At 38.7% G+C, this 27810-nt stretch overlaps 2 protein-coding genes across 4 annotated transcripts in view; one reads left to right on the top strand and one right to left on the bottom strand.

Moving 5' to 3' along the window:
- Positions 1-27810, top strand: part of LOC126971377 (uncharacterized) — a 453035-nt gene that overhangs the window by 86222 nt on the left and 339003 nt on the right. The gene's annotated exons all lie outside the window — the stretch shown is intronic.
- Positions 1-27810, bottom strand: part of LOC126971327 (CLIP-associating protein) — a 92626-nt gene that overhangs the window by 35217 nt on the left and 29599 nt on the right. The window contains exons 7-19 of one of the 3 annotated variants that reach the window (XM_050817564.1): positions 27414-27527; positions 25014-25124; positions 24242-24334; positions 22029-22213; positions 17024-17146; positions 14882-15001; positions 13564-13691; positions 12940-13068; positions 12044-12165; positions 10463-10510; positions 4147-4275; positions 1631-1651; positions 617-718 (exon numbers count right to left, since the gene is read on the bottom strand). In XM_050817564.1, coding sequence (XP_050673521.1) covers positions 617-718; positions 1631-1651; positions 4147-4275; positions 10463-10510; positions 12044-12165; positions 12940-13068; positions 13564-13691; positions 14882-15001; positions 17024-17146; positions 22029-22213; positions 24242-24334; positions 25014-25124; positions 27414-27527 — 1425 coding nt within the window. Of the gene's footprint in view, positions 1-616; positions 719-1630; positions 1652-4146; positions 4276-6551; positions 6657-10462; positions 10511-12043; positions 12166-12939; positions 13069-13563; positions 13692-14881; positions 15002-17023; positions 17147-22028; positions 22214-24241; positions 24335-25013; positions 25125-27413; positions 27528-27810 lie in introns of all 3 variants that reach the window. The other 2 variants (XM_050817563.1, XM_050817565.1) reach the window with 2 other exon arrangements.

Below are 27810 nucleotides of genomic sequence, written 5' to 3' on the forward strand. Positions count from 1 at the left end.
AATCATAATATATATTAAGTATTTATTTATGCCATCTGCAGCGCCGCCCACAGGCAGCACTGGCAGGGTCGACTGCGATTGTATCAACCTCTCTGAAGAAATGAAGCTTACTATCGCAGTCAGACTTATAATCATTTCAATACCCGAACTTACAACATCGCACTAGCGAAGCCCGCTACATATTATCTTATCATAATTAAATTTCGCATAAAATTTGGTTCAGTCGATAGTTCCACACAAAAGTTCGGTAGTAAACTTTGGATCAACATAACTCCGTACACCAATTTTGATTAAATACTAAATGTTGCTGCAGACTACACTGAAGGCGTTCGTGTTAGTTTTATGAAAATCTGTTCAGTAGTTCCTGAGATTTAGCGTATATAAAAAACTGCCTTTTTTTAAATTGTATTTTTTGTAACTACAACTACACTCCCTTCATTAGGTACGCATAATCGGTTTTTGGAAACAATATCCAATGTACAGACACGTCGCCTGTACAGTTTGATAGTAATTATAATATTTGATCTAAGGTTTTTGTATTTGTAAAAAGTTTTTCATCTATTAGAGGTTAGTTCGTTTTTGCCTAAGGTTTCATTGACATATTTAAAACACTCACGTTGTGACTGTGACACTCCAGGTCTAGCCCTGGATCTTCCGGCAGTCTTCTCCGGGCTGACCGGCACCCCTCCACCGGCGACTGGGGAGCGCTTGGCGCGAGCTGAAATTACCATTATTTCTTATTATGCTTTCTGAATATAAAAATAGTGCCGCATGGCACAGTGTTGGTTGCAATATCAATGTAGGTACGCTGCTGTCAAACTTTACATTAGTTTTGCTCACCGTTCAAGATGCATCTTGAACGGTGCATAACGTACATGCATGTACGTTAGAAAACCAGTTTTAAAGACATAACTTAAGATGACCGACAGAGGGCGTGATAGGAGAAAGAAAAAGATATAACAGTTGCGTTTACAGTATATAACATTAGTTTGAAACGAAATGTGTAATTAACTTTCATATAAATCTCTGTTTGTTACAATATTGTTAATATCATAGGTGGAGGCTCTTTTGCACAGGATGCCGGCTAGATTATGGTTACAACAACGGCGCCTATTTCTGCCGTGAAGCAGTTATGTGTAAGCATTACTGAAATTACTGGGCATATGAGACTTAACATCTTATTCTCAAGGTGACGAGCGCAATTGTAGTGCCGCTCAGAATTCTTGGGTTTTTCAAAGAATCCTGAGCAGCACTGCATTGTAATGGACTGGGCGTATCAATTACCAGTCTTAATAATTAGCCTCGTTCTTTATTTTCATAAAAAAATTGCGATTCGGCCATACATACATGTAATGACTCTGGAGGAACGGGGCATAGCGCTGATGTGGAATGTGACATGCGGCACAAATATGTCTGGTACAAGGTCTCAGTGTGTCTCATATTTGAGCCGTTTGGTGTACAAAGTAGGCCCAATCTCGCAATAGAGGTATTTAAAGCAAGCTCAAACACCGGATTGTATTACGGCCAATATGATTTTTTCTATTCAACTTAAGTTATATAAATATAACTACAGCTATTAGCACTGTTTGTTTTAAATATTATATCATATAATAAAAACGTTTTACAATACCTTGTTGTGCCACTTCTCCTTCTAGGGGTTAGCAGGTAAATATTTTCCACGATTAATTTAAAGTATACTTAAATAAAATATTTAAACATAGCCTAAAATATTTCACAGTTTTTGTCAAGAAAATACACAAGAAATTAAACAGTGAAACATAATATATATATATATATATATATATATATATATATATATATATATATTTTGTCACAAAATATAATGTTAATATCGATGTAAAAAGTATGGCATGACTAAAACTATAAAAAAGAAGCCTAGTGTTTCTCACAGCGGTCAGAGTTTAGTAAATGGTGGTCCCAAGATCTATCTAGAGTTGAAAGAACATACCAAGATTTAAATATCATGAGTCATGCGGACGCTTGGCTTCATTGGTAAGAGCGCTGGCACGTAGCCCGAAACCCGCATCTTCCATAAAATTTGGTACAAATTAAACTTGTATAATCTATATATATAAAAATGAATTGCTGTTATTTGTCTCGCTAAAACTCGAGAACGGCTGGACCGATTTGGCTAATTTTAGCCTTGAATTATTTGTGGAAGTCCAGAGAAGGTTTAAAAGGTTAAATAAATATGAAAATACTCGGAATTAAACAAAAACAACAATTTTGTTTTTCCTTTAATGTGTCCCCCGTCGTTCAGAAATCATAAAAATAGTTTAAAATGAAAAAATAAAAACTAATTAGAATTTTTATATATTCCTAACTTTCTTAGGAGGTAAATATAAAATTCCTTAAAAAACGAGTAATAACACTTAAAAAAGATTCCTTTTGTTTGTTTTAAATTTATTTTATACAAACATTTAGGTCTTTTATTGAGGCATTGAGGCAGTACGAAGTCTGCCGGGTCAGCTAGTCAATTAATATAATGCAACAACGTATAAGTTAACATCAATGATTAGTTCGTTTAACATCAGTACGGCCCTTTTCAATAACCTATCTATCTTTAGTTTAACTTACTAGAGGTAGACGAATCTTTCCCTTTACGCTTACTTACATTTCAATAAACTATCGACAGATAGCATTGGATTATAACTATATTGGACATAACTATAGATAGATAAGATCTTGTCATTAACGGCCGTTCCCAATATTCTATCTACAGATAGAGATAAATTACTACCTTCTTCTGTCAGTACAAAGCTGTCAATACAATACAATACAAGCTGTCCCAATATATCCAATAAGTCATTCTTATCACTTTATACTGTCTGTCAGCGTACGCGTGTACGGATAAGGTGCGTTACCACAGGAACCTAGAGAAATAACAATAGCGCAGAGAAATTAAGATTCGATGGCCTTTTAAGTGATTGTATACCATTTTCATAAGTACCCTTGTCGTTTGATAAACCAATCAAAGAAGTTTAGGTCAGTCGAAAGGCGAAATTGTAGGCTAAAGCTAGTGTTATTTCTTTTGCTAATTGTACTGCTGTTATTGCAAGTACAAGCCGCTATTTTAGATCAATTTCTTTATTGTCTCGGATTATTCTAGAAAATGAGACTTTAGAGAGAAATTAGGATACAGTGTCATAAAATAGTGATGTTGAGCAAAAGCTGTAGCGACAGTTGTTAATAGGTGATAAAATATTGTGGTGTAATCATAGACTTAGAATATACAAACGTATTAAATTTGTACTAAAATTTATAAACGATACGGGTCTCGAAACCGCGAGGTTCCTTTCGGATTCCGTCCGAGCGTTCTTACCAACTGAGCAAACCGTTCGAGTGTCGCATCGTTGGTAAATCTTGGTATGTCCTGTTCAACTCTCACAGTGTGGCTCCATCTACAGGATCTACTTTACAGTTTACCGGCTCAGCCCCAATAATTGCGTATTACGAAACAGATTTGAGACGTCGCTGTTTCAAATCTAAACAATTTGATTTGTGATATCACTGGAATTAATTATACAAATTTAATTTGTAACCAAAATGAAAATATAAATGTTTAGGTATAGTTTAGTACGGCCCTTTTCAATAACCTATCTATCTTTAGTTTAACTTACTAGAGGTAGACAAATCTTTCCCTTTACGCTTACTTACATTTCAATAACCTATCGACAGATAGCATTGGATTATAACTATATTGGACATAACTATAGATAGATAAGATGTTGTCATTAACGGCCGTTCCCAATATTCTATCTACAGATAGAGATAAATTACTACCTTCTTCTGTCAGTAATTAGCTGTCAATACAATGCAATACAAGCTGTCCCAATATATCCGATAAGTCATTCTTATCACTTTATACTGACAGACGCGTGTACGGATAAGGTGCGTTACCGTCGATAAGTTTATTGGGACCGAAAAGTCAACGATAGTTACGATTTTTTGAATATTGTGAGTGGCCGTAAACGGTGATAGCAATATATACGTAACTAGAGATACGTTATTGAAAACGGCCGTAAGTCTAATGTCTAATAACGGGTGTAATAAGAACCCGGATCGTAATGACAGTTCTACTATGACATTAATATTATAATAAGTAATAGGCAAAATGATACTAACGTAAGCTCGCCGTGCCTGCGGCCACCTTGTTCCGCGCGATCTGCGAGTACATCGCGCGCGCACGGGCCCGCTGCGCAGCGCTCGCATCCACCGCCGACACTGACCTGGCCGCCACGCCCCCGCTGCGATCTGACGAACACGTAGCACGTATATACAATGGAACCCCCATATTTAAGGATTGGCTAATAGACTTAGTTCTGCCACGGACGAATAAAAAATAAGGATTCAGTGTCACCTTACATAACAGTGAGGCACCAAAACAAGCCGGTAAACGTGTAAATACATAGCCCCACACATACACTTACACTAATACAAGCCGATCAGCCGCCATTATAAAATTTGCCATCGTCTGTGACAAATCAGTTTGCGCCGCAATAAAATTATTTAAAAATGCCGTCGTGCGTTGTGAAAAAGTGTAAAAACAATAATATAAAAGTATTTGTGGATATTTGATTATTTAAGGGAGTAAAAATTGTGTAACTGGTATCCCCCGTAACCGCACACACACTAGCATAAAGCATTCTTTTTTTACTAGTCCGCGAGTTCTGCAGCATACGCGGTTAAAATGATTAGACAATTAACCGACCGAAGCGCGACTAGTTTATTTTAATTATTTTCATTGTATTATGTCCTATGGTATATCGCTATGGGGCAATGCTGCCGATATCAATACCATCTTTGTGCTGCAGAAGAGGGCCGTTTATAACCTAGGTCTTTAAGAATCATTGAGAGCAAAATTTAAAGAAACAAACTGATTGAGTGTTCCTCTCAATATATTATTGATATTGTTATGTATGTACATGAGCACATAAGTGAATTTACTAGAAAATGTCATAACAATAATGTTGACACCAGGAATAAACATAAACTTATAATATCTACTCCACTAAGTCGAGTTAGAAGTCTTTTGTGGGGCATTGTGTATGCTTTTACAGCAAGATCCCAAAAATGTTCAAAACAAATATATTACGAAATTCAAAAGAATTGTTAAAAATCGTGTGTGGTAAAGGTTACTTTAACATAAATGAATTTCTTAATGATACCACAGATTGGGAATGTAGCGATCGCCCTCAGGCTATTAAATAATAAATTTGAATGTTAAAGTTAAGTTAAAAAGCCCGTTGAGTTTCTTGTACCCGTTCTTCTCAGGTATGAGGCATAACGTGTCGAATGGGTGGTAGTTTTTGACTCTCATAAGTATAACCTATTTTATATAAAAAAGTATGAATTTTTAATGTGTTTAAAATCAGTAATGAGTCTGTGTAAAACTATACATTAAAAATTTTACTTAGTTACACCATTGTAACCACTATATAGGACATAGTACAATAAAAAAAAAATAAGGGCGTCCCTATATTAGTCTTATATTTTTATTAAACTTGTGTGAGTCTCTTAAAGAATCTGGAGAAATATTTATATTAATAATACTACACCGCCTCTTTACTACTATTTATAGGCGTGAAGTGATTTAATCAATAAATAATAGTAATTTGAAAAATTTCACGAATTAAAATAAACTTTAATTTCATTACATCAAATTGAAACAACTCAAACGTACACACATACTTGCCTTAAAAAACTTTTACATAGCACAAGTTCAATTATTTATCAGCTGTCCAAAATAAGCAACACACACAATAAAATATAGTGCGCAGGCCACTGGCTGATTACTGAGAAAATATTCAGAGAGAGTTGACATATTGACACACTCTTAAAATCCCTTTTTGCTTTTAAATATTTTTTATTCATTGGAAAAAAAAAACAGTTTATGTACATAGTAAATCTTCACCGTGTATTCTTTTTATTGATAATATAGCTTTGTTACAGATGGTATTATCAACCGTTAGACATTATAAATAGGGCTTACATTAGTGTATCACGTATACCTGTGTTATGAAGTGTAAATGTATGAGCCCGGGTTAAACATAATATTAATCTCAATCTTAAAAAATATCCCTAACAAAGAGTTCACACTGAGATCTGATAAATGTCGTGTTGACAGTTACAAAAAGTATATATCCCACATAATGTTAACCTTCGTACATACCTGTCACGGCGACGTATTAAATTTATGTATAGTCAGGCCAACGAGACGAGATAAAGAATGTAAACAAAGTTTCAGAGGTTAAAAACATTTTTATTTGAATAAATTATAATATAATCGTATCAGTATCGTGTTCGACAAAGATGATTTGTCGGAAGAGTCCGAATCAAACTCAATAACGGTCCGTTTGTTTACAATCACTATCTCGTCTTGTTGACCTTAGTATCGACATATTTTGTTAAAGTGTTTAGCCCTGTTAATCCTGGTACATTACATCGCCTGTTAAATAGTCTATATCCATGTTAAGCCTGGTATATACACCTGTTAAGAATAGTGTATACCCTTTATACCCGGTATATACCTCTCATAGCGACCGGTATCTGTGACAGCGGGGGACGCTCCTGGGAGGCACGTCTCCTCCGCAGAGAATTGCTCCGATTGGCAACCGACAAGTTCTCAGTAGACGCTAAATACCAAACCGTGTCCATGGCAGCGTGAAAAGTGAGCGTTGTACATTATAAAATCAAATCAAATCAAAATCACTTTATTCATGTAGGTCACGGAAATGATTTATTAAATTTCCGCCACTCCGTAAAGGCTTGAGCTTTAATGAGAAGAAGTGGAAAGAAACTCATTGCCACTCTTAAATCAATATTTACACCTCCATCGTTTTAGAAAAACATTTCAATTACAATATATGTAAAGTGATGCAACAAAAATACTCAAACGTCAAATAGTCAACTCCTTACATGAGTAAGTCAAACAAGTAAATGTAAATTACTCAATACGTAAAAAAAATAGTTATTGAGTACAGTAGTTGAATCATCCACACACACCGTTAAATAAATGAAAGTATTTTGCAAGTATTTTCTAAAAATGTAAGTATTGTTATATACAAATGATTTGAGTTTTCTTTAGTGTTAATTCCGCCAATATTTGTCTTTAAACAATTAGACAAGTGTTTCGCCTCTACACGAGGCATCCTCAGGACGTGTTGTCTCGTGCCAGATTTTGGCGATAATTATGGATTTCCGCAAAGTAACGCCTACATCAATAAATAGTATTGTTATATTTATTATAGCACTAGCTAATAGCTAGCGCTTCATAATAAAAAAAACTCTTGCTGTGTTGTGAAATCGAAACAAAAAACTCTTGTGGAATTTTGTGAAATCGGTTCTTAGCTGAACTCTACTCGGCGAAAGGAATATTCTTACCAAATTTCAAGTCTCTACGCCTTATGGTTCAAGAGATATCGTGATGACTGACTATATACGTTCAAATCTCTTATATATATATGTACATATATATAGATTACTTACATCAATTCATTCTAATTTACCAAAGAATTGTTATTTCTCATTATTTTTTAAACACATAGATGACATCATATTTAACTCGTATTTTGCTTAGGCCATTTTGTTTTTGAACGATTTTTCCTTGGTAGAGCTTATTTATAATATTACTTCAAAAGCAGATTAGAGATTTTCAGCATAATAACGAATTTTATTCGCTGTTTTTACAGATAAGGCCGCAGTTTTTTCCATAAGCTTAGCCTATTACCCATGTGCGCATAGTAATACAGAAAAAAGGAAATTGCATTGTTACTAAGTGGAATAATAGAAGAAGCTTTAAAGTATTTTTTGATAAGGACGATACAAATAACATACTCAATATAAGGATAAACATCCAAATTATTTATAAAAAAAAAATTGACAATTTTTCGGTAGATTAAAGTCTTAAAAAAGATTTGTTTATAATCAGTTGTCATAATAAATATAGTAACCGTCATATACTGAGTGAGAGACATATTTAAAACAAACAAATGTTATCTCACATATTTACTATACTAAAAGACTTACCCCCTTACTCATAATGGTCCGCTAACTTAAAACAGCCGCTTAGGATTGTTTTTTCTCATTCTGACTTAGGTCAATAGAAGAAGACAGAGTGAGAATTAGCAATGCTGTAAGTTAGCAGACTATTATGAATAAGGGGGTTACTATTTTATAAGAATTTATTTCTTCTTTCATATTTAATGATGAAATGCTATTATAATCGCTAATTTAATTGAAAATATCCGCATTGTGAACGCGTCTCAAACTTGTCTTCATCTCAAGTCTGAGGCATAAAATTTCGAATGGGTGATAGATTATGACGTTCAGTCAGTGACAGTTTTCTCAAAATTGATTGCTTTATCATTCTTTTTGATGTTATTTCTAACACTACCAAGCAGCACAAGAAACTCCCCCAGCATTCTTTTTTTACACTCTTTCTAATTTACAGTCAATTAGTGAAATAAACCTAATATTAGTTATATATATAAAAAAGGAAACAATTAAAAGTGCATTAGAAATTTATTTATTGCGTGTCATTTAATCGCTTATAAATTCTATACAAAGCTGATTTATAGATATTATATTTAACATAGCTATATAATAAATATATTAGGATAAGATGCGTTAAAATTAACAGTAGAGTATAAAATATGTTGCATTACATTTGTACAGCCGTTATTGGAATGTATTTAAGTAGTATTAAAAAAAACAGCATGCATATTAAATTAAACTATAAAACACAAAAGATTAACGTTAATAACTTCAAAAATAATTAACAATGTAATATAATATAATAATCTAAAAATACATTTTCATCTATAAAGTTTCATTTTATCTTTCAACTAATTCATAATAATATATTTAAAAAATATAAATATAACGGTACGTACATATTTGAGAATACTCTACTATGACTGTAGTAAAATTAAATGTAAACAAGGACGGAGTGAATAAGATTTCCTCTATAAGTAGGAAAATAGGAAAAATAGCAACGAAGGCTGATATTGCGATTTTCAGTTTGACCATTTCCATGAAAAATATTAATCTGTTTATTAACATAATAGCATTTAGCATGTTGGTTAAGTTATTATTTTCTTATAAACTTCAAATGTATATTTGAAGTTTCAAGTCAAAAAGTTTTATGTACAAGCTTTTATATGAAATGACAGTCAATCTTTCAGCGTAAATAAATAAATTGACCATGTAATATGCATATAGTATAATGTAAATAAACAAATTATTTTTAATTTAAATCAATAATTGTCACTGAATGTATAGAAACCGTTGCGCTGCCATGTCCTCTAAAAAAAGGAACTTACTCCCAAGACATTACATTTCTACAATTTATTTATTGATATTTGAAAAAAACTGTTACTTCTAATAGTGATTGTGATGACTATCTGCCTTATTCATAATCAATCGCTTTTCAAAGGTATAAAGCTATATTAGTTAAAACGTGTTTTAAGCCTATCGAACGTTCGATAAAATTCCTTATTCATATTCGTTAGATAAATCTCCCATAACTAATACGTCTCTATAGTACGCAATGTTGCCATTTCGTACAAAAAAACATGATTTTATCTAATTTAATGAGGAACTGTCAACGGAAACAGTTATCTTTTCAATGTCAATGGTTTGTCACTTGTCAAAAGTAGATGTCAAAATAATTTCAAACTTCAAAAATCAATGTTTTGAAGTCTGTCGGTTGTCAATCTATGACGGATATCCAACAACTGAGCGGGAAGCTATTTATCACATTATTTAACGAACAGCTGATCGATGTCGGCCATGTTTTTTTTCGTTCGAGTGCTTAAAATAGGTTTATTGAAGGGGTCCTAGCTAATATAAGTCACGTCAGCTTTATCGAAGAGATAATGAGCGTTTTATCTCTGAAATGCGATTATGAATGCCATTTTTAACAAGCGTATATTAGCGAGCGATGATTTAAGTCTCCGCTAAGTCATTATGAATAAGACAGTAGATGTAGACGGGTAAACGCCGAATAGTAATTGATGTTGTTGAAATTTTCGGACTTTACCCAAGGCGCTAGGATAATACTAGCAATACTCAGTTAAACGCTAAGTTTACTAAACCTTCTAGCATTACTCGCAAGATAATATATATTTATACATAATATTGTAATAAATTGGCGAATTCTTTATATAATTTATGAAAAAACCATTCATACACGTGTAAGTCTGTTGAGCTGTCTTTTCATGTTTTGAGATATTTGATTTAAGGCCCAGAAAACGCAGTTAACTTATTATAAGTGTTTTTTATCTGTTTTTGTTTATTTTTCCTTCGCGAAACAATTGAATCCTGTAGGCCTGATCTGTCGTAAATAAATATTGTTGTAAAGTACTGATCGCAATTTTTTTTTAAACCGGATACAATAGAAGTAAGTCACACCCAATATTAAGATACAGATGTCACAAACCTGAGACACTTGCAGATGGACTCCTCGGGCTGGTCACCATTCTTCTGTCTGCAATAAATTATAATAACCATTAACAATAATTACAAAACAGTTAAGTATATTTTTTTTAAATATGATGAAAAAGTTATATTAGAAATCTGTGTCTTTCTGTTGTTTAGCGTTCAATATTAGTTTTACAGTGCTCCCAAATTAATAATGCGCATACAGATCTTCGCTAATGGGCGTATTCCCGGAAACACCCGAATCATTCAATCGTAAGAGCCCTAAACAATGCACTTGCATTTTGCACCTTGTGCCAAAGAAATAGGGAGTCAAATCATGTGTTCACAATACGAAAAGAAATCGGGCGGTCGGCTGTGGTAGCCGGTCAGTCAGTGCCGACTGCACGTGTTCAGCCTTTGTGGAATTATATAGAGCTCCTATTACACACCCCTCTTGTTATTATTATTGTAATATAATTCTACTAAATTATGCAAAAGTAATGCATTTTACCACTCAATATAGATATCGTTTCCCGACGGTCGGGAAATACGACCGTTGCCGAAAAGTGGCGAAGATCTGTATGCGCATTATTAATTTGGGAGCACTGTAGTTTATGTTAATATTCAATTTGTGTGTTTATAAACATATTCTTCTGTCTCAAGGTGACGAGCGCAGTTGTAGTGCCGCTCAGAATTTTTAGGTCTTTCAAAATCTTGAGCGGCACTGCATTGTAATGGGCGGGGCGTATCAATTACCATCAGCTGAACGTCTGGCTCGTCTCCCTTTTCATAAAAAATCATAAAAAAAAATATTCCTAAGATCTTTTTGAAAAGGTGATAGTATGTTTCCTCTTAGTATAAATACTTTTTAAGATTACAGAATATTTATTTTAAGACAACAATAGCTTTGTTTATTATTATATAGTACAATAATTGTCGTTCCAGTGATTATTATAGGATTTCTTAGCTTATGTAAATTTTATAAATGAAATAATGTAATATTTTTATACTTATATAGCAGTTTATATATTATGTCTATAGTCGTTTTAAAGGCCGCCATTTGTTGAAGACTGTATTACTTCCTTTTCCTTTTATTAATTCTTTTTTAGTATGTTAAGTTAAGAATTTTGTTTTTCTTTTGTTTCAGTGTTAATATACTTCGATTATATATGTCATATACATACATATAAAAGCCAAGTAAAGAAAGGAAAAAAGGCCGCCATTTTGAATCCAGTACATAATATATAATTTGTTACGTTTTTAAACCCTCACTTCTAGGATTAATACACAAATAAAATTTGAAAAACAAAATTTTATGAACGATGCGGGATTCGAACCCACGACCTCCGGCGTTCCGTGACGGTGCTCTAACCAACTGAACTAACCGTTCGAGTACCGCCTCGTTATAAAATTCTGTTAGCTTTGCTCAACTTTCAGGTTGTGGCTCCGGTTAGCTCAGTTGGTTAGAGCACCGGCACGGAACGCCGGAGGTTGTGGGTTCGAATCCCGCATCGTACATAAAATTTTGTTTTTCAAATTTTATTTGTGTACATAATATATGTGATCGTTGGTGTCATGGTGTGGTACGAGGTATACTGACCGAGCGCGCTGTCCACACTGCCAAGTCGCTCGCGGTCAATCTGTTTCTGCGCCGCGGGCTCCAGCCGGTTGAACAGGGCCTCCGCCTCCGCAGGGAAGTGTCTCTTGAAGCACGCGTATGCACTGCCACAAACACAAATTATATTTTTTATGAAAATAAGGGATGAAACTAGCAGGACGTTACAATGCAGTGCCCTTCAGGATTCTTGAAAATCCCCAACATTTCTGAGCGGCACTACAGCTGCGCTCGTCACCTTGAGACATAAGATGTTAAGTCTCATTTGCCCAGTTATTACGCTAGCTACAGCGCCCTTCAGACCGAAACACAGCAATGCTTACACATTACTGCTTCGGGGCAGAAATAGGCGCCGTTGTGGTACCCATAATCTAACCGGCATCCCGTGCAAAAGAGCCTCCCACTGGTATTTGGAACCCGCATTACTATGTATATAACAAACGATTAGGCCAGTTTCAGTGCTCAACCGTACATCGCTTTTTATTACATAAAACACAAAAATAACATGTTTACTTTGCTGAATGAACAAACAAATTAAGTCCCATCACCTTTGTTAGGTGTCTCTTCCGGGGGTAATACGTCACAACAGCCGACCAATCACAGCGCGTCATTTAATAGGACGAGGGTATAAAAGAGCAGCTTCCGGTTCATCTGATTTAGTCTCGTGCCAGATTTTGGCAAGGCAACACGTCCTGAGGATGCCTCGTGTAGAGGGGAAACACGTGTCGAATTGTTTTAAAAACAAATATTGGCGGAATTAACACTAAACAAAACTTAAATCATTTGTACTGTAAATAGTTTTCAAAACAATGATGTATGTATATGAAAGTATAAAAAGCATATCCTGTATAATATAATTATAAAATTGAATGCACACTTACCGCCTGCCGCACGTACGTGCGTTACTATCCGCGTCGCCGCACGCGCGACGAATCGCGTCCGCTATTAAGGGAATTTGCTTCTCGAGACTAGCGCTCGACCACTTCTCCAGAACCAGGACTAGAACTTCACTGAAAACAGTAAAATCTCAATTAAATCATGTGACTTCAATATAACATTAGAATATTATTTTATTTAAAAGCATAAAAGGCATTTATTTCTCAAAATTGATTCCTTTAGAATTCTTATTGATGTCATTTTTAATACACTAGATACTGCTTCGAAAACAAATGGCGCCCCGAGAGAGAATAAGTGGCGCAAGACTCTCCCAGCATTCTTTTTTTGCGCTCTTTTTAATGAAATATACCATATTTTACTGTCATTGCTATCGCTATAAAACAATATCTTGTCCCAGGCTGTCCTATCACTTAGATATTCAGCTGTGGACGACAATGCCATTTTTTAATAAAATATTGAATTTTTTTATAGATAATGCACAAAACACTAAAAAGCCCGTGATATATACAAATACTCTTTACCAGTCAATACGAGAATCTCTTTGTTACACCGTGTTAGCTTGGTACAGTGTAGTGGATAGTCTTCTTAAAGCGACAGGGTGTACGAACCTGAGCGTGGAGCGGATTTCCTTGGACTTGTTGGTGGTCAGGTTGGTGTGTAGAACGGGGATCAGTCGCGGCGAGTGCACGTACACGACCAGGTAGCGCACGCATACCGTGGCCGCACTCGACACCACCTGCACGCGCAATAAAAATATACGAATGCAGACTTTTCCTTGAGGCCGATGAATATAATATATGATATATTCGTAATCCTAACTTAACTAAATATGCTGTGTGTCAAAAGAAAAAGCCGATGCTCAGCTTACAAGATTTTTCAGCATCAACCTGGTTAACTGTCGGAGTAAACAATAATTTAAAAAAGAAAAAAAGCGATTCGTAAATGCGGCAGAGACGACGAGCTATGAGTGGCGAACGCAATAATTCAATTCTGGACGCGGTGTTAGTAGTATATGTTAGGAGTCTCTTTAGACAAATAGCCACCCTCTCCAAATAATAATAATAGATATATAAATAGGTACTGTATACAATTCAAAACTACGCTTTGAGATAACGTCTCTAGCGCTATTGCCGCGTCGCTTCCACTTGGTGCGGGTTATTCTCAGTTCAAATCCCGCATTGTTCATAAATAACGAAGTGAACAATATCGCTTATATATATATATGTTAGAAAAAATTTGCAGAAGAGAGAATAAACTGTGTGCCGTGTAATAAGGTTAGTTAGAGTAAGGGCTCCTTCATAGGCCTCTGTATTCAATTTAATAATAACAATAAAATACCAGACATTATACTTGAATTCACTTGAGCACAAATTCAAGAAATATATTAAAGCTTCTTTGACAAAGAAGGTTTATTATATACTAGGTGATGCCCGCGACGTAGTCCACGTAGGTAAAGGGTTTTTAAAAATAATAAGCAAGTTCGTAATTGAAGATTATCTAATGTACTATTTTAGTTCCGGTTCCCGTTACCAACATATTATATTAGCCTTATTTCGAGGAAGATTGCTATGGCAAACTATTGGCATAGTTGTAGCTCATCGACGTGAATTTCAGTTTTTCACAAATCCCGCGGGAACCATGGATTTTTCCGGGATGAATGAAATGTCTTTTCTCAACCTCTAGTCTATCGCTGTACCAAATATCATCAAAGCTCCGTCGTAAAATCGTAACATACTTAGATTCACATTATTTTATAATATTTGTAACGATAGTGGATAATGATGCATGGTTATTGTCTGGTTCTGCGCAAGTGGCAATGAGTTTCTTGCGACTACTTTTCATTATAGCTCCACCTCACCCGAAATGGTGGTAAAATCTTTGACATTTATATGTGCCATTTTGACCTAAGTGGACCTAGAATGTTACCTTGGCGGAGTTTTGTATGAGATTGATCAACTCCTGCAGTATGTACAAACTGAACTGCTCCAGTTTGTTCCCGAGCACCTTCGCCATGTGAGCTATGGTGATGCACGCCTCGCGAACCACCTGCCAGACAAACAAACAAACATGTTACAAGCAATCATAAGTGTCAGAAGCGTAAAGGAATTGAACGTTTTTGGCCTGTCCAATGCGCAAAAAATTTATTGAGCTTTTAAGAACTGCAAAAATAACTGCCCCAAATAATATTTCGAATTATCTTTCCTAGTATCCTGGTAAGTACATACCTATTTCTGTTTTACAGTAATAAATTATTATTAAATAGCTAAATAAATATTTCATCGCTGAGTCAATATTTAAAAAGAATATTTGACAGACTCCTTTCGATATTCAAAATTTAAAATTGAATACACTTACCCCCTTATTCATTATAGTCTGCTCACTTAAAGCATTGCTAATTCTCACTCTGTCTTCTTCTATTAACCTAAGTCAGAATGAGAAAAAACACTACTATGAGGCTGTTTAAAGATAGCGGACCATTATGAATAAGGGGGTTAAAATACAAGACAGCAATAGAGTTCACTTTCAAATTGAAATACTTTTATGACATAACGATAATTTTGTATTCCCTATTGATTAAGTTGACCCCACAGACTACTGTTATCCTACATTCAAATATTGACCACTGAATCATTAAATAATTGATCGAAGCCATGTCCCTTACAATGCGTGTATTAATTAATCCATTACTATAGCTTAACCCCTTTATTCATAATGGTCTGCTAACATTAAACAGCCGCTTAGGAGTGTTTTTTCTCATTCTGACTTAGGTCAATAGAAGAAGACAGGCTATTATGAATAAGGGGCTTAATTCGAAAAAACAGCTGCTTGTTGGAATGATAACATTTTTATGCCGTAGTTAACTACATATTAATTATTACTCTTATTTTTGTAATTTTACACTTATTAATTCACATTCATATTTAATAATTTCATATTAGAATTAATATTCAAGTTACTGAAACAGCGACGACCTATATAGCCCAGTGGTTAGTCACCCTGCCTACTGCGCTAGTTCCCGGGTTCGAGTCCCGGTATGTGCAAACATTTATATGATGAATATGGATGTTTGTTTCCGCGTCATGGATGCTATGTACAGGCTATGCCTAATTTGGAGAAGATAATTTGTTTTAAAGTGTGTCAATATTATATTATTACATATTACTTTTCTTTTTTAAAATGTTGAATTTACCTAATTAGAATAACCAAGCTGGAATTAGTATATAAGTGCAAATTAATCGTTCACGTCGAGTCATTGTTGGGACATCTAATAGAATAAAATAAAAGTGTCACAGTATAACCTTATTCGGCACTTATTGCCAGTCGTTCTATACCATGCCAGCATGTTTGCGGAGAATAGCGTTGACGATTTCTATGCTGTGTTAAAAAAAGAGCCGCTTCCTTTATGGACGGCATTAGAAAATGCTGTAATTTAACAATCAATTCTGTGTATGACTGTTGAAAAACATGATATTTGTGACTTGTGACAATTTATTTATATTATATATTTGACATAATATATATTTTTTTATAATGTAAGAACTGAAATTAAATTCAACATCATTGAATTGTATTAGACTATATTAATTTTATAATTTTTATTTCTATAATCTAATTATTTTCTTTTTTAATTGTAATTATGACATAATATATTAACTTTTCTTTTTAATCTGTAAATTAATTAAAATCAATGTATTATGTAATTTAAGTTAAGATTGTTTGTAGATTTATGGGTAAAATGCCTGAAAATAAATGATTTATCTATTTATTAATCTAATAAATAAATAGACAAATCATTCAGAGGACAATGTGTCCGTTTTTATAATAAAATCCCTGAAGAAATTTGCAAACTACAATTAAAAAAGTTTAAAATATTTGTTAAACAGAAACTTTTAAAAAAAGCTTATTATACAATTAAAGATTATATAACAGATAAAAGTGCATGGGATTAGAGCAATGTAAATAATTTAGCAGTAGGACTGTATTATTCTATTATTTGTATAGTTTCTTGACTTCAAAAAGTGATGCGGTTATCCTATTTTGAGAAATAAACTATTTGAATTTGAATACCTGGCTCCTTAAATCCTTGATGACGACGAGGAAGGGTACGGAGAGGTCCTTGAGGTGCGCCGTGAACTCCGCAGGGTACTGCGTGTGCACGTTAGCGTTGAGGAGAGACCGCAGTTTTTTCAGCTAGAAATTTACGAGAGACGTTAATAGAAGTGCATTCAAAGTTAAATAAACGTTACATAATTAGGCTGAAACTAAGCACTTTTGAATCGTAGCTATAAATATTTCTTTTAAGTATTATGTTAATAAAAAAAAAATTGAAGTAGGCGTTACTTTGCGGAAATTCATAATTATACAAATGATTTAAGTGTTCTTTAGTGTTAATTCCGCCAATATTTGTCTCTCTCCAGATTTTGGCGAGATAACACGTCCTGAGGATGCCTCGTGTAGAGGCGAAACACGTGTCGAACTGTTTAAAGACAAATATTGGCGGAATTAACACTAAAGAAAACTTAAATCATTTGTATAGTATTATGTTAATTTTTTACTTAAAATAATAAAAGTAAATATTTCTTTTAAATTAATAACCATGAAATTGAACGGTCACTCTTTTCAATCTATTTGATTATTTTACAATGACTGTAATATACAAAACAAATTATTTTGTAAGTAGCGGCATCCAATTTATGAATCATGTTATAAGTTAAAAGCGTTTCAAACATAATTTCATAAAAAGTAATAAATAATAAACTGTATAAATATAAATTATAAAACCTTTAGAGATTGAATTCATTGTTTGTGTAATGATGGTCGTGATTACTGTGATAATTAGTAATCGCATCCAACAATAATTAATACCTACAATGATTTATTAACTACATATAACAGGTCGACATGGTATACAAGCAGCACCTGTTCACGAGTTGACGCATGAACCAGCTATTGTTTCCTTCGTACATACTTGAGTGAAGAAATCTGAGCGGAACTGCATTGTAATGGGCACGGCGTATCACCACAATTCTGAGCGGCACTACAATTATTGCGCTCGTCACCTTGACACATAAGATGTTAAGTCTCACTTGCCCAGCAATTTCACTAGCTACGGCGCCCTTTAGGCTGAAACACAGTATTGTTTACACATTACTGCTTGACGGCAGAAATAGGCGCCGATGTGGTACCCATAATCTAGCCGGCATCCTGTGCAAAGGAGCCTCCCACTGGTATTTATTGCATTACAATGCTGTTAACCTAACCTCCCTTCATCGGCGGTGGTGATCAACTTACCATCACTATTCTTTAATACCATAATTAATTGTCTAGCTAGCCCTACTCACCGCGTCGACCCGCTTCTCCCAGTCGACGCTCTTGTCTCCCAACATGGCGGCGGCGTGCCGGTACACGTCACCCAGCCTCAACCGTACTCACCGCGTCGACCCGCTTCTCCCAGTCGGCGCTCTTGTCTCCCAACATGGCGGCGGCGTGCCGGTACACGTCACCCAGCCTCAACCGTACTCACCGCGTCGACCCGCTTCTCCCAGTCGGCGCTCTTGTCTCCCAACATGGCGGCGGCGTGCCGGTACACGTCACCCAGCCTCAACCGTACTCACCGCGTCGACCCGCTTCTCCCAGTCGGCGCTCTTGTCTCCCAACATGGCGGCGGCGTGCCGGTACACGTCACCCAGCCTCAACCGTACTCACCGCGTCGACCCGCTTCTCCCAGTCGGCGCTCTTGTCTCCCAACATGGCGGCGGCGTGCCGGTACACGTCACCCAGCCTCAACCGTACTCACCGCGTCGACCCGCTTCTCCCAGTCGGCGCTCTTGTCTCCCAACATGGCGGCGGCGTGCCGGTACACGTCACCCAGCCTCAACCGTACTCACCGCGTCGACCCGCTTCTCCCAGTCGGCGCTCTTGTCTCCCAACATGGCGGCGGCGTGCCGGTACACGTCACCCAGCCTCAACCGTACTCACCGCGTCGACCCGCTTCTCCCAGTCGGCGCTCTTGTCTCCCAACATGGCGGCGGCGTGCCGGTACACGTCACCCAGCCTCAACCGTACTCACCGCGTCGACCCGCTTCTCCCAGTCGGCGCTCTTGTCTCCCAACATGGCGGCGGCGTGCCGGTACACGTCACCCAGCCTCAACCGTACTCACCGCGTCGACCCGCTTCTCCCAGTCGGCGCTCTTGTCTCCCAACATGGCGGCGGCGTGCCGGTACACGTCACCCAGCCTCAACCGTACTCACCGCGTCGACCCGCTTCTCCCAGTCGGCGCTCTTGTCTCCCAACATGGCGGCGGCGTGCCGGTACACGTCACCCAGCCTCAACCGTACTCACCGCGTCGACCCGCTTCTCCCAGTCGGCGCTCTTGTCTTCCAACATGGCGGCGGCGTGCCGGTACACGTCACCCAGCCTCAACCGTACTCACCGCGTCGACCCGCTTCTCCCAGTCGGCGCTCTTGTCTCCCAACATGGCGGCGGCGTGCCGGTACACGTCACCCAGCCTCAACCGTACTCACCGCGTCGACCCGCTTCTCCCAGTCGGCGCTCTTGTCTCCCAACATGGCGGCGGCGTGCCGGTACACGTCACCCAGCCTCAACCGTACTCACCGCGTCGACCCGCTTCTCCCAGTCGGCGCTCTTGTCTCCCAACATGGCGGCGGCGTGCCGGTACACGTCACCCAGCCTCAACCGTACTCACCGCGTCGACCCGCTTCTCCCAGTCGGCGTTCTTGTCTCCCAACATGGCGGCGGCGTGCCGGTACACGTCACCCAGCCTCAACCGTACTCACCGCGTCGACCCGCTTCTCCCAGTCGGCGCTCTTGTCTCCCAACATGGCGGCGGCGTGCCGGTACACGTCACCCAGCCTCAACCGTACTCACCGCGTCGACCCGCTTCTCCCAGTCGGCGCTCTTGTCTCCCAACATGGCGGCGGCGTGCCGGTACACGTCACCCAGCCTCAACCGTACTCACCGCGTCGACCCGCTTCTCCCAGTCGGCGCTCTTGTCTCCCAACATGGCGGCGGCGTGCCGGTACACGTCACCCAGCCTCAACCGTACTCACCGCGTCGACCCGCTTCTCCCAGTCGGCGCTCTTGTCTCCCAACATGGCGGCGGCGTGCCGGTACACGTCACCCAGCCTCAACCGTACTCACCGCGTCGACCCGCTTCTCCCAGTCGGCGCTCTTGTCTCCCAACATGGCGGCGGCGTGCCGGTACACGTCACCCAGCCTCAACCGTACTCACCGCGTCGACCCGCTTCTCCCAGTCGGCGCTCTTGTCTCCCAACATGGCGGCGGCGTGCCGGTACACGTCACCCAGCCTCAACCGTACTCACCGCGTCGACCCGCTTCTCCCAGTCGGCGCTCTTGTCTCCCAACATGGCGGCGGCGTGCCGGTACACGTCACCCAGCCTCAACCGTACTCACCGCGTCGACCCGCTTCTCCCAGTCGGCGCTCTTGTCTCCCAACATGGCGGCGGCGTGCCGGTACACGTCACCCAGCCTCAACCGTACTCACCGCGTCGACCCGCTTCTCCCAGTCGGCGCTCTTGTCTCCCAACATGGCGGCGGCGTGCCGGTACACGTCACCCAGCCTCAACCGTACTCACCGCGTCGACCCGCTTCTCCCAGTCGGCGCTCTTGTCTCCCAACATGGCGGCGGCGTGCCGGTACACGTCACCCAGCCTCAACCGTACTCACCGCGTCGACCCGCTTCTCCCAGTCGGCGCTCTTGTCTCCCAACATGGCGGCGGCGTGCCGGTACACGTCACCCAGCCTCAACCGTACTCACCGCGTCGACCCGCTTCTCCCAGTCGGCGCTCTTGTCTCCCAACATGGCGGCGGCGTGCCGGTACACGTCACCCAGCCTCAACCGTACTCACCGCGTCGACCCGCTTCTCCCAGTCGGCGCTCTTGTCTCCCAACATGGCGGCGGCGTGCCGGTACACGTCATCCAGCCTCAACCGTACTCACCGCGTCGACCCGCTTCTCCCAGTCGGCGCTCTTGTCTCCCAACATGGCGGCGGCGTGCCGGTACACGTCACCCAGCCTCAACCGTACTCACCGCGTCGACCCGCTTCTCCCAGTCGGCGCTCTTGTCTCCCAACATGGCGGCGGCGTGCCGGTACACGTCATCCAGCCTCAACCGTACTCACCGCGTCGACCCGCTTCTCCCAGTCGGCGCTCTTGTCTCCCAACATGGCGGCGGCGTGCCGGTACACGTCACCCAGCCTCAACCGTACTCACCGCGTCGACCCGCTTCTCCCAGTCGGCGCTCTTGTCTCCCAACATGGCGGCGGCGTGCCGGTACACGTCATCCAGCCTCAACCGTACTCACCGCGTCGACCCGCTTCTCCCAGTCGGCGCTCTTGTCTCCCAACATGGCGGCGGCGTGCCGGTACACGTCACCCAGCCTCAACCGTACTCACCGCGTCGACCCGCTTCTCCCAGTCGGCGCTCTTGTCTCCCAACATGGCGGCGGCGTGCCGGTACACGTCATCCAGCCTCAACCGTACTCACCGCGTCGACCCGCTTCTCCCAGTCGGCGCTCTTGTCTCCCAACATGGCGGCGGCGTGCCGGTACACGTCACCCAGCCTCAACCGTACTCACCGCGTCGACCCGCTTCTCCCAGTCGGCGCTCTTGTCTCCCAACATGGCGGCGGCGTGCCGGTACACGTCATCCAGCCTCAACCGTACTCACCGCGTCGACCCGCTTCTCCCAGTCGGCGCTCTTGTCTCCCAACATGGCGGCGGCGTGCCGGTACACGTCACCCAGCCTCAACCGTACTCACCGCGTCGACCCGCTTCTCCCAGTCGGCGCTCTTGTCTCCCAACATGGCGGCGGCGTGCCGGTACACGTCACCCAGCCTCAACCGTACTCACCGCGTCGACCCGCTTCTCCCAGTCGGCGCTCTTGTCTCCCAACATGGCGGCGGCGTGCCGGTACACGTCACCCAGCCTCAACCGTACTCACCGCGTCGACCCGCTTCTCCCAGTCGGCGCTCTTGTCTCCCAACATGGCGGCGGCGTGCCGGTACACGTCATCCAGCCTCAACCGTACTCACCGCGTCGACCCGCTTCTCCCAGTCGGCGCTCTTGTCTCCCAACATGGCGGCGGCGTGCCGGTACACGTCATCCAGCCCGCGCGCGCCGTACACAGGCGCGGGCGCAGCGGCCGCGAATGCAGCCTCAAAAGCCCCCTCACCCACTGCCCCCGCTTCCGCTCCGCCTCCGCCGCCGCTACTGCTCACTGAGGATATCGTGTATTCATATAATTTTATATACACTTATGCTTTAAATCATGTATTAATAGTTATTTATGCAACTGTTGTGTAATAAGGGGTATTAAAACACAAATGTGGATAACACTCATGTGATAATAGTATCACATGAGTGTTTTAATACCTAATTATCAACAGTTGCATGCAAGACTTTATCTACACCCAGAATATGAATCCTCTAAAAAATTCTGGAACTGAAGTCCTAGCAGTAACCTAATATCATTCGTTACTGATTATATACAAATAAAATAAGTATTAATGAAACAATTATTTATTTTAGTAGTAATTTACATTTTGTATAGTGCAATAATTAAAATTAACTTGAATATTATGTTCTTTTGGAAATTAATAGCTCATTTTTTGTAAACAAAACAATAAAAATATCGAAGAAAAATACTTTATTTTACGGCGCTTGAAGTTCTGGTGGTGTGAAACGCGCGTAAACCAAAATGTTCTTTCTACACTAAAATCTACACCCATGCTTTAAATCCTCTATTAAAGATTCTGAAACAGTTAGTTTATTGCCAACATTAAAACACCCAGTGTTCTAATAACCATTACATCATACAAACGAGTGTTGTAATGTTGTACTGAATTTCATAACAACACTCCTTTGTTTTTTTTCGATCCCTTCATGCGCAAAGAGTTTCAACAGACAGCAACATTCTTATTGCTCGATGCGTAGTATCTGAATGAATTAAAAAAAAAAAGACATTTTCGTTTACGCGCGTTCCACACTACCAGAAAGTCGCGCGCCGTAAAAAAAAGTATGTTATTCGAATCCCCGCCATTTTTCTTGAAAAAATAAGTGATTCAAGTTTTGACATCACACCGCCGGATATTTTAAACGCTGCAGAAGTATATAATATTTTAGTGTATAATAAAAAATAATACTTAGTTAATTTATATGGATGATATTAGGTTACTACCAGGACTGGCTGTTTTAATGTTAGCAGTAAGTTAACTGTTTCAGAATATTTATAGAGGATTCTTATTATGGCTAGATAGATAAAGTCTTGTATGCAACTCTTGTGTCTTGTCTCAACGTCTTGTTGATAATTAGGTATTAAAACACTCATGTGATACTATTATCCAAACCCGCATTCGTGTTTTAATACCTCTTATTACACAACAGTTGCATAAATAACTATTGTAGTGAAAACTTCTTTACTCGCATTGAGAATTTTTTGGTGGTGCATTGATCATGATACTGTCGGTTCCCCTATCGCGTTAACCAGTGGTTTGCGGGCATAATTGCGTAATGGCAATACTGCACATATTCAAATAAGTACAGATATTATATTCTATATAGGATTTACAATCACTAATTTAACGTCAAAAACTACAACCCGCACATTATTGGCGCTAATCTAAACGATGACAGATAGAACTTTATTTGCTTCGTCATATGAAACTTGGCGTCTTTTCACTTTGAATATGACTAACAAATCCGCAAACAATACAACTATGTGATTTTTTTTTATATCAGGTTAAGTAATCATTTATGTAAGTAAGGAAGAGGAATGGGCCAATAATAGACCCTTGTACCTTAGACCTGATACTGATAGGCAGTTCCAGAAGATCTCCTGCCATCCACATCACGAGCATCTAAATTCTATTATTTAAACGCGAAATCGTAAAATCGAGCACAGTTCCTTTTATAGTATAGCGACATGAGTTGTATAAAAACTAGTCTAAGCGCGATTTATTTATGAGAAGGAAATGTCCACCAAAGTGTTAATAAGTTATAGAAAGCGTCAATCGCAAACAATACTACCTTGTGTTTTTTTCTATAGGTTTATGTAAATAAGGAAAAGGAACGGACCAAGAATAGACCCTTGTGGTACCCCCATACTGATAGGAGTCCTAGAAGAGTTCTATTTATACAATATATTTTAACTATTATGCTTGGCAATATTGTTCGAAAACTAGTCCAAGCGCGATAGAGGTATGAGAAGGAAATGACCACCAAATTGTTAATAAGTTGTAGAACTTACCGCTGGAGGCGCTGTTGAGCTTTGTGGGTGGCGGCGGCTTCCTGCTGGCGGACGGTTGCAAGTACAGTGCGGCCCCTCGTCGCACCTCACATGCTACGGTCATGTTAATTATGAGCGATGAGGTGAAAGTTACAGATTAGTAAAGCATTATGCGATGCTACAGATGAAATAGTCAAGAATATAGAATGATGTATTAAATTTATACGTTGAGATAGAATCTCTTGCTTTAGACTGTAACCGATAAAAACAGGCCAGGTTTAATACTTTAGTGTGCGTGACAAGCTACGTCTTGGTTTAATTAGTTGTAGATAAGTTATGTTGAAGACAGAACTGGCAAGTAACACGGTTTATTCAGATATTATGTTGGGTATGAAGTAGTAACGGATAACCGCCAAAATTGATTTTTAGTTTCGTTTGGGTCTGTGTACTAAACGAAGCTACTTTTATTTAAATAATATTAAACTTATAACTTATAATTTTAAAATTATATTATTTCGATATTCGAGTTTTAAGATTGTTTAGACTGGATTATTTCGGTTATAACGTGTCGAATCATCTTACTATTGCGTACTGCGAAGGTTTACAGAATTACTTTATAAATTATTTGTCCGGGAAACCCTATGCTGCAATTCTCGATAGGTTTCTCACATAGGCTTGATGTTCTTTTAATTATAATTATGCTAATATTCATTGCGTTGCTGTAAATACATTTATTTTACTAGTAGTTGTATAGTTGTAGTAAGTGTACGTGAGTGCGTGCACGTATACGCACCGGGCGTAGATGCGCCGCTGTCTCCATCGCGACTGCGAGCCGACGTCGGTATCGTCATGGTTCGCTTCACGGCTCGACTCACGAAATCTGCCTCGTCTGTGCCCGCCAGTGCTGAAATAAAAATTTTGTTAGATTCTGGATATTATAGCAAGAAAGATTTTATAATATTGATGATGAGTAAAAATATAAAAATATCGTTATACTTTAAAATAAGGTAACCTAGAACAATACATTTTTTCTACAACATATTAAAATTGCCAAAAGTAATTCGGGCCTTTTAATATACACAGTTGTTTCAAGAACTGTATCATCAAATATTTCCTGAACACATTTTTGAGTTAAAAGTACAATATCGGAAAGTTCCTTCACGAAAACAGTATATCATTGAATTAGGAGTTAGAGACTCCAAACGTTGTGAGTTTTCTTGAGTGTATGTTTCGCTAAGATTCCACTTTAATAAATTTTGCGTTTGCAAAATTTCCACACGAGATCCTCAGATGTTGACTCGCCAAATTCTGTCAGAATTATCTGACTAATCAGTCAAGTGACAGATAATCATTGAAAGTTTTCAACGATTGTGTGCGCTCGAGGATATAATTCACAATTTTATTTATAAATTCAACTAGCCGTTCCCACCCGCTTCGCTGGGTGAATTTTAAAAGGAAATAAATTATAAATTTTATTTATCTTATTAAAATACAACAAAAACATACTAGAATTTTCGCATCGAATGGTGGTAGTTCCATATCGGTACGATTAGTGGTTTAGGCGTGATTGAGCCTCAATCAAACACCGTTTTCATTGTATATATATATATATATATATATATAACATATTGTGATTATATACTGCAACTTTTAATATATAACAAAGTTTTTAAAGGAACTTCGCCATTAAAGTATCTATTAGATAGCTATCGTTGAACCATTAAGGCATGTTCAATCTAATATTACTACATATTATAAAACAAAGTCCATCACCGCGTCTGTCTGTATGTCCGTGACAAACTCAAAAACTACTGCACCGATTTTCATCCTGTTTTCACCACCAATAATATTGTGGTTCTCGGGGAAGGTTTAAGAATACAATTTGTTAAGTTTTTGTATAGTTTTTAGGATCAGCCACTTAATTAAAAAAAATGTTGTTCTGAAGTAAAAGATATATTTTGTTACGTTTTAAGTTTTCAACTCACTTTATTTATAACATCACAATAATAAATACACATGAAATTCACATTCAAGGGTTACTAAGAAAATAGGAATGAATTTTCTCTACATACATTCAATGATTTTTGTTGGACGTGTCGGAAAAAATAAGCCGTCTGGGAGCTTTCAACCAAGACTGTCTAAGCCCTTTGAGATATAATAAAATAATGTACAGTGAAAATATAAAAGAAGGTCCTAACCAATTATATTGTCATAATTTTGGTATCAATAAAGAAATTTGAATTATGTAACTCACAGAAAAGTCCACGATAGCATATGTCTTTCTCTTAAGGATAAAATACTATATCCATTTTAATACTTTAAAAATTGGCAATTATAAAGCGTTAATATAAAAGCTGTTTACAAAAATACGATACTTATCATTTTATTATAGAATCATTCAGAACTACATTTTTGTTTTTAACTCATTAACTTTGGTTACACATCCGATGGGTTTTCAAGTGCGGGGAGATGGTTCAGATGAATAACAGACGACTGTCTCGGATAACGCTATAGTTTATTCTGAGTCACCTCCTACCTGTTATTAATAAGCAACTTACATTCTAAACATATACTATGTACGCATATACGTACGGTGTAACCGACTTCACTTTAGACTATATTATTCCCGAATACCTTACATCAGTGGTCGGCAATGGTCGGCTCCAGAGAGAGAGCCGCATGTGGCCCTTTGGCACCTCAATTGCGGCTCTGGCACAATACTAGCTTTGAAATTTAATTGCCGGATGCAAAAAGAAGGACTTTTGAAATATTAGAGTCGGAAAAATGTAATCTTAGTTCACAACACAAGTGGTCTGTTTTGAATGACTTGGAGAAGACAGCAGACAGCTGAAAAAGCTCGCTTTTGCTGTTCTTTCAATTTTCGGTTCTACATATTTGTGCGAAAAATTTTTTTCAAGCATGAATATTATCAAGAGTGAGAAATCAACTTATCAACTGAGAAATCATCTTATTGATAAGAATTTGGAATCATACTTTCCATAGTATAATAAATAATTAATTAACAAGCAGATTTGGCTCCCAATTTTTTTTTTTTATTATAAACCCCTCATAATTGGCTATTTGTTTAATAAGTTTGCCGACTACTGCCTAACATCATTTTTTTTCTATTGACAGAACAACGTCTGTCGGATCAGCTGGAGATCTTAGTGGAAGCGATATGGACTGTGCTCACCTGAAGGCAACAGTAGGCCAGCTTCTCTTGCTTCATCAAATTTTTGTTCCAGCAGCGCCATCTTCTGCGCCGGTATCAGCTCCTTCTTGCGCAGATCTGACCTCAACCTTTCACCTAAAATAAAACAGGGTAATAATTACGAAATAATAAATACAGGTAATCCCCCTTATAATGCGGTATAATGTTATAGGACGACGCTTTACAGCGATTTTTCTGTATAACGCGTTTTTTAACGTTATAATAATAATTAATCATAATTCGTAACAAGAATTTCCAATTGATTGCCTAGTTTTACTGTTTTATTAAGGTGCAAAAGGATGCGAACCTAATTATGAACTGTACATATCGTTATAAATTTCACAGTATAGAAATATGAATGTAGGAAATCCTCGTGTTA

Source organism: Leptidea sinapis, chromosome 23, assembly GCF_905404315.1.
Source record: "Leptidea sinapis chromosome 23, ilLepSina1.1, whole genome shotgun sequence".
Lineage (NCBI taxonomy): Eukaryota > Metazoa > Arthropoda > Insecta > Lepidoptera > Pieridae > Leptidea > Leptidea sinapis.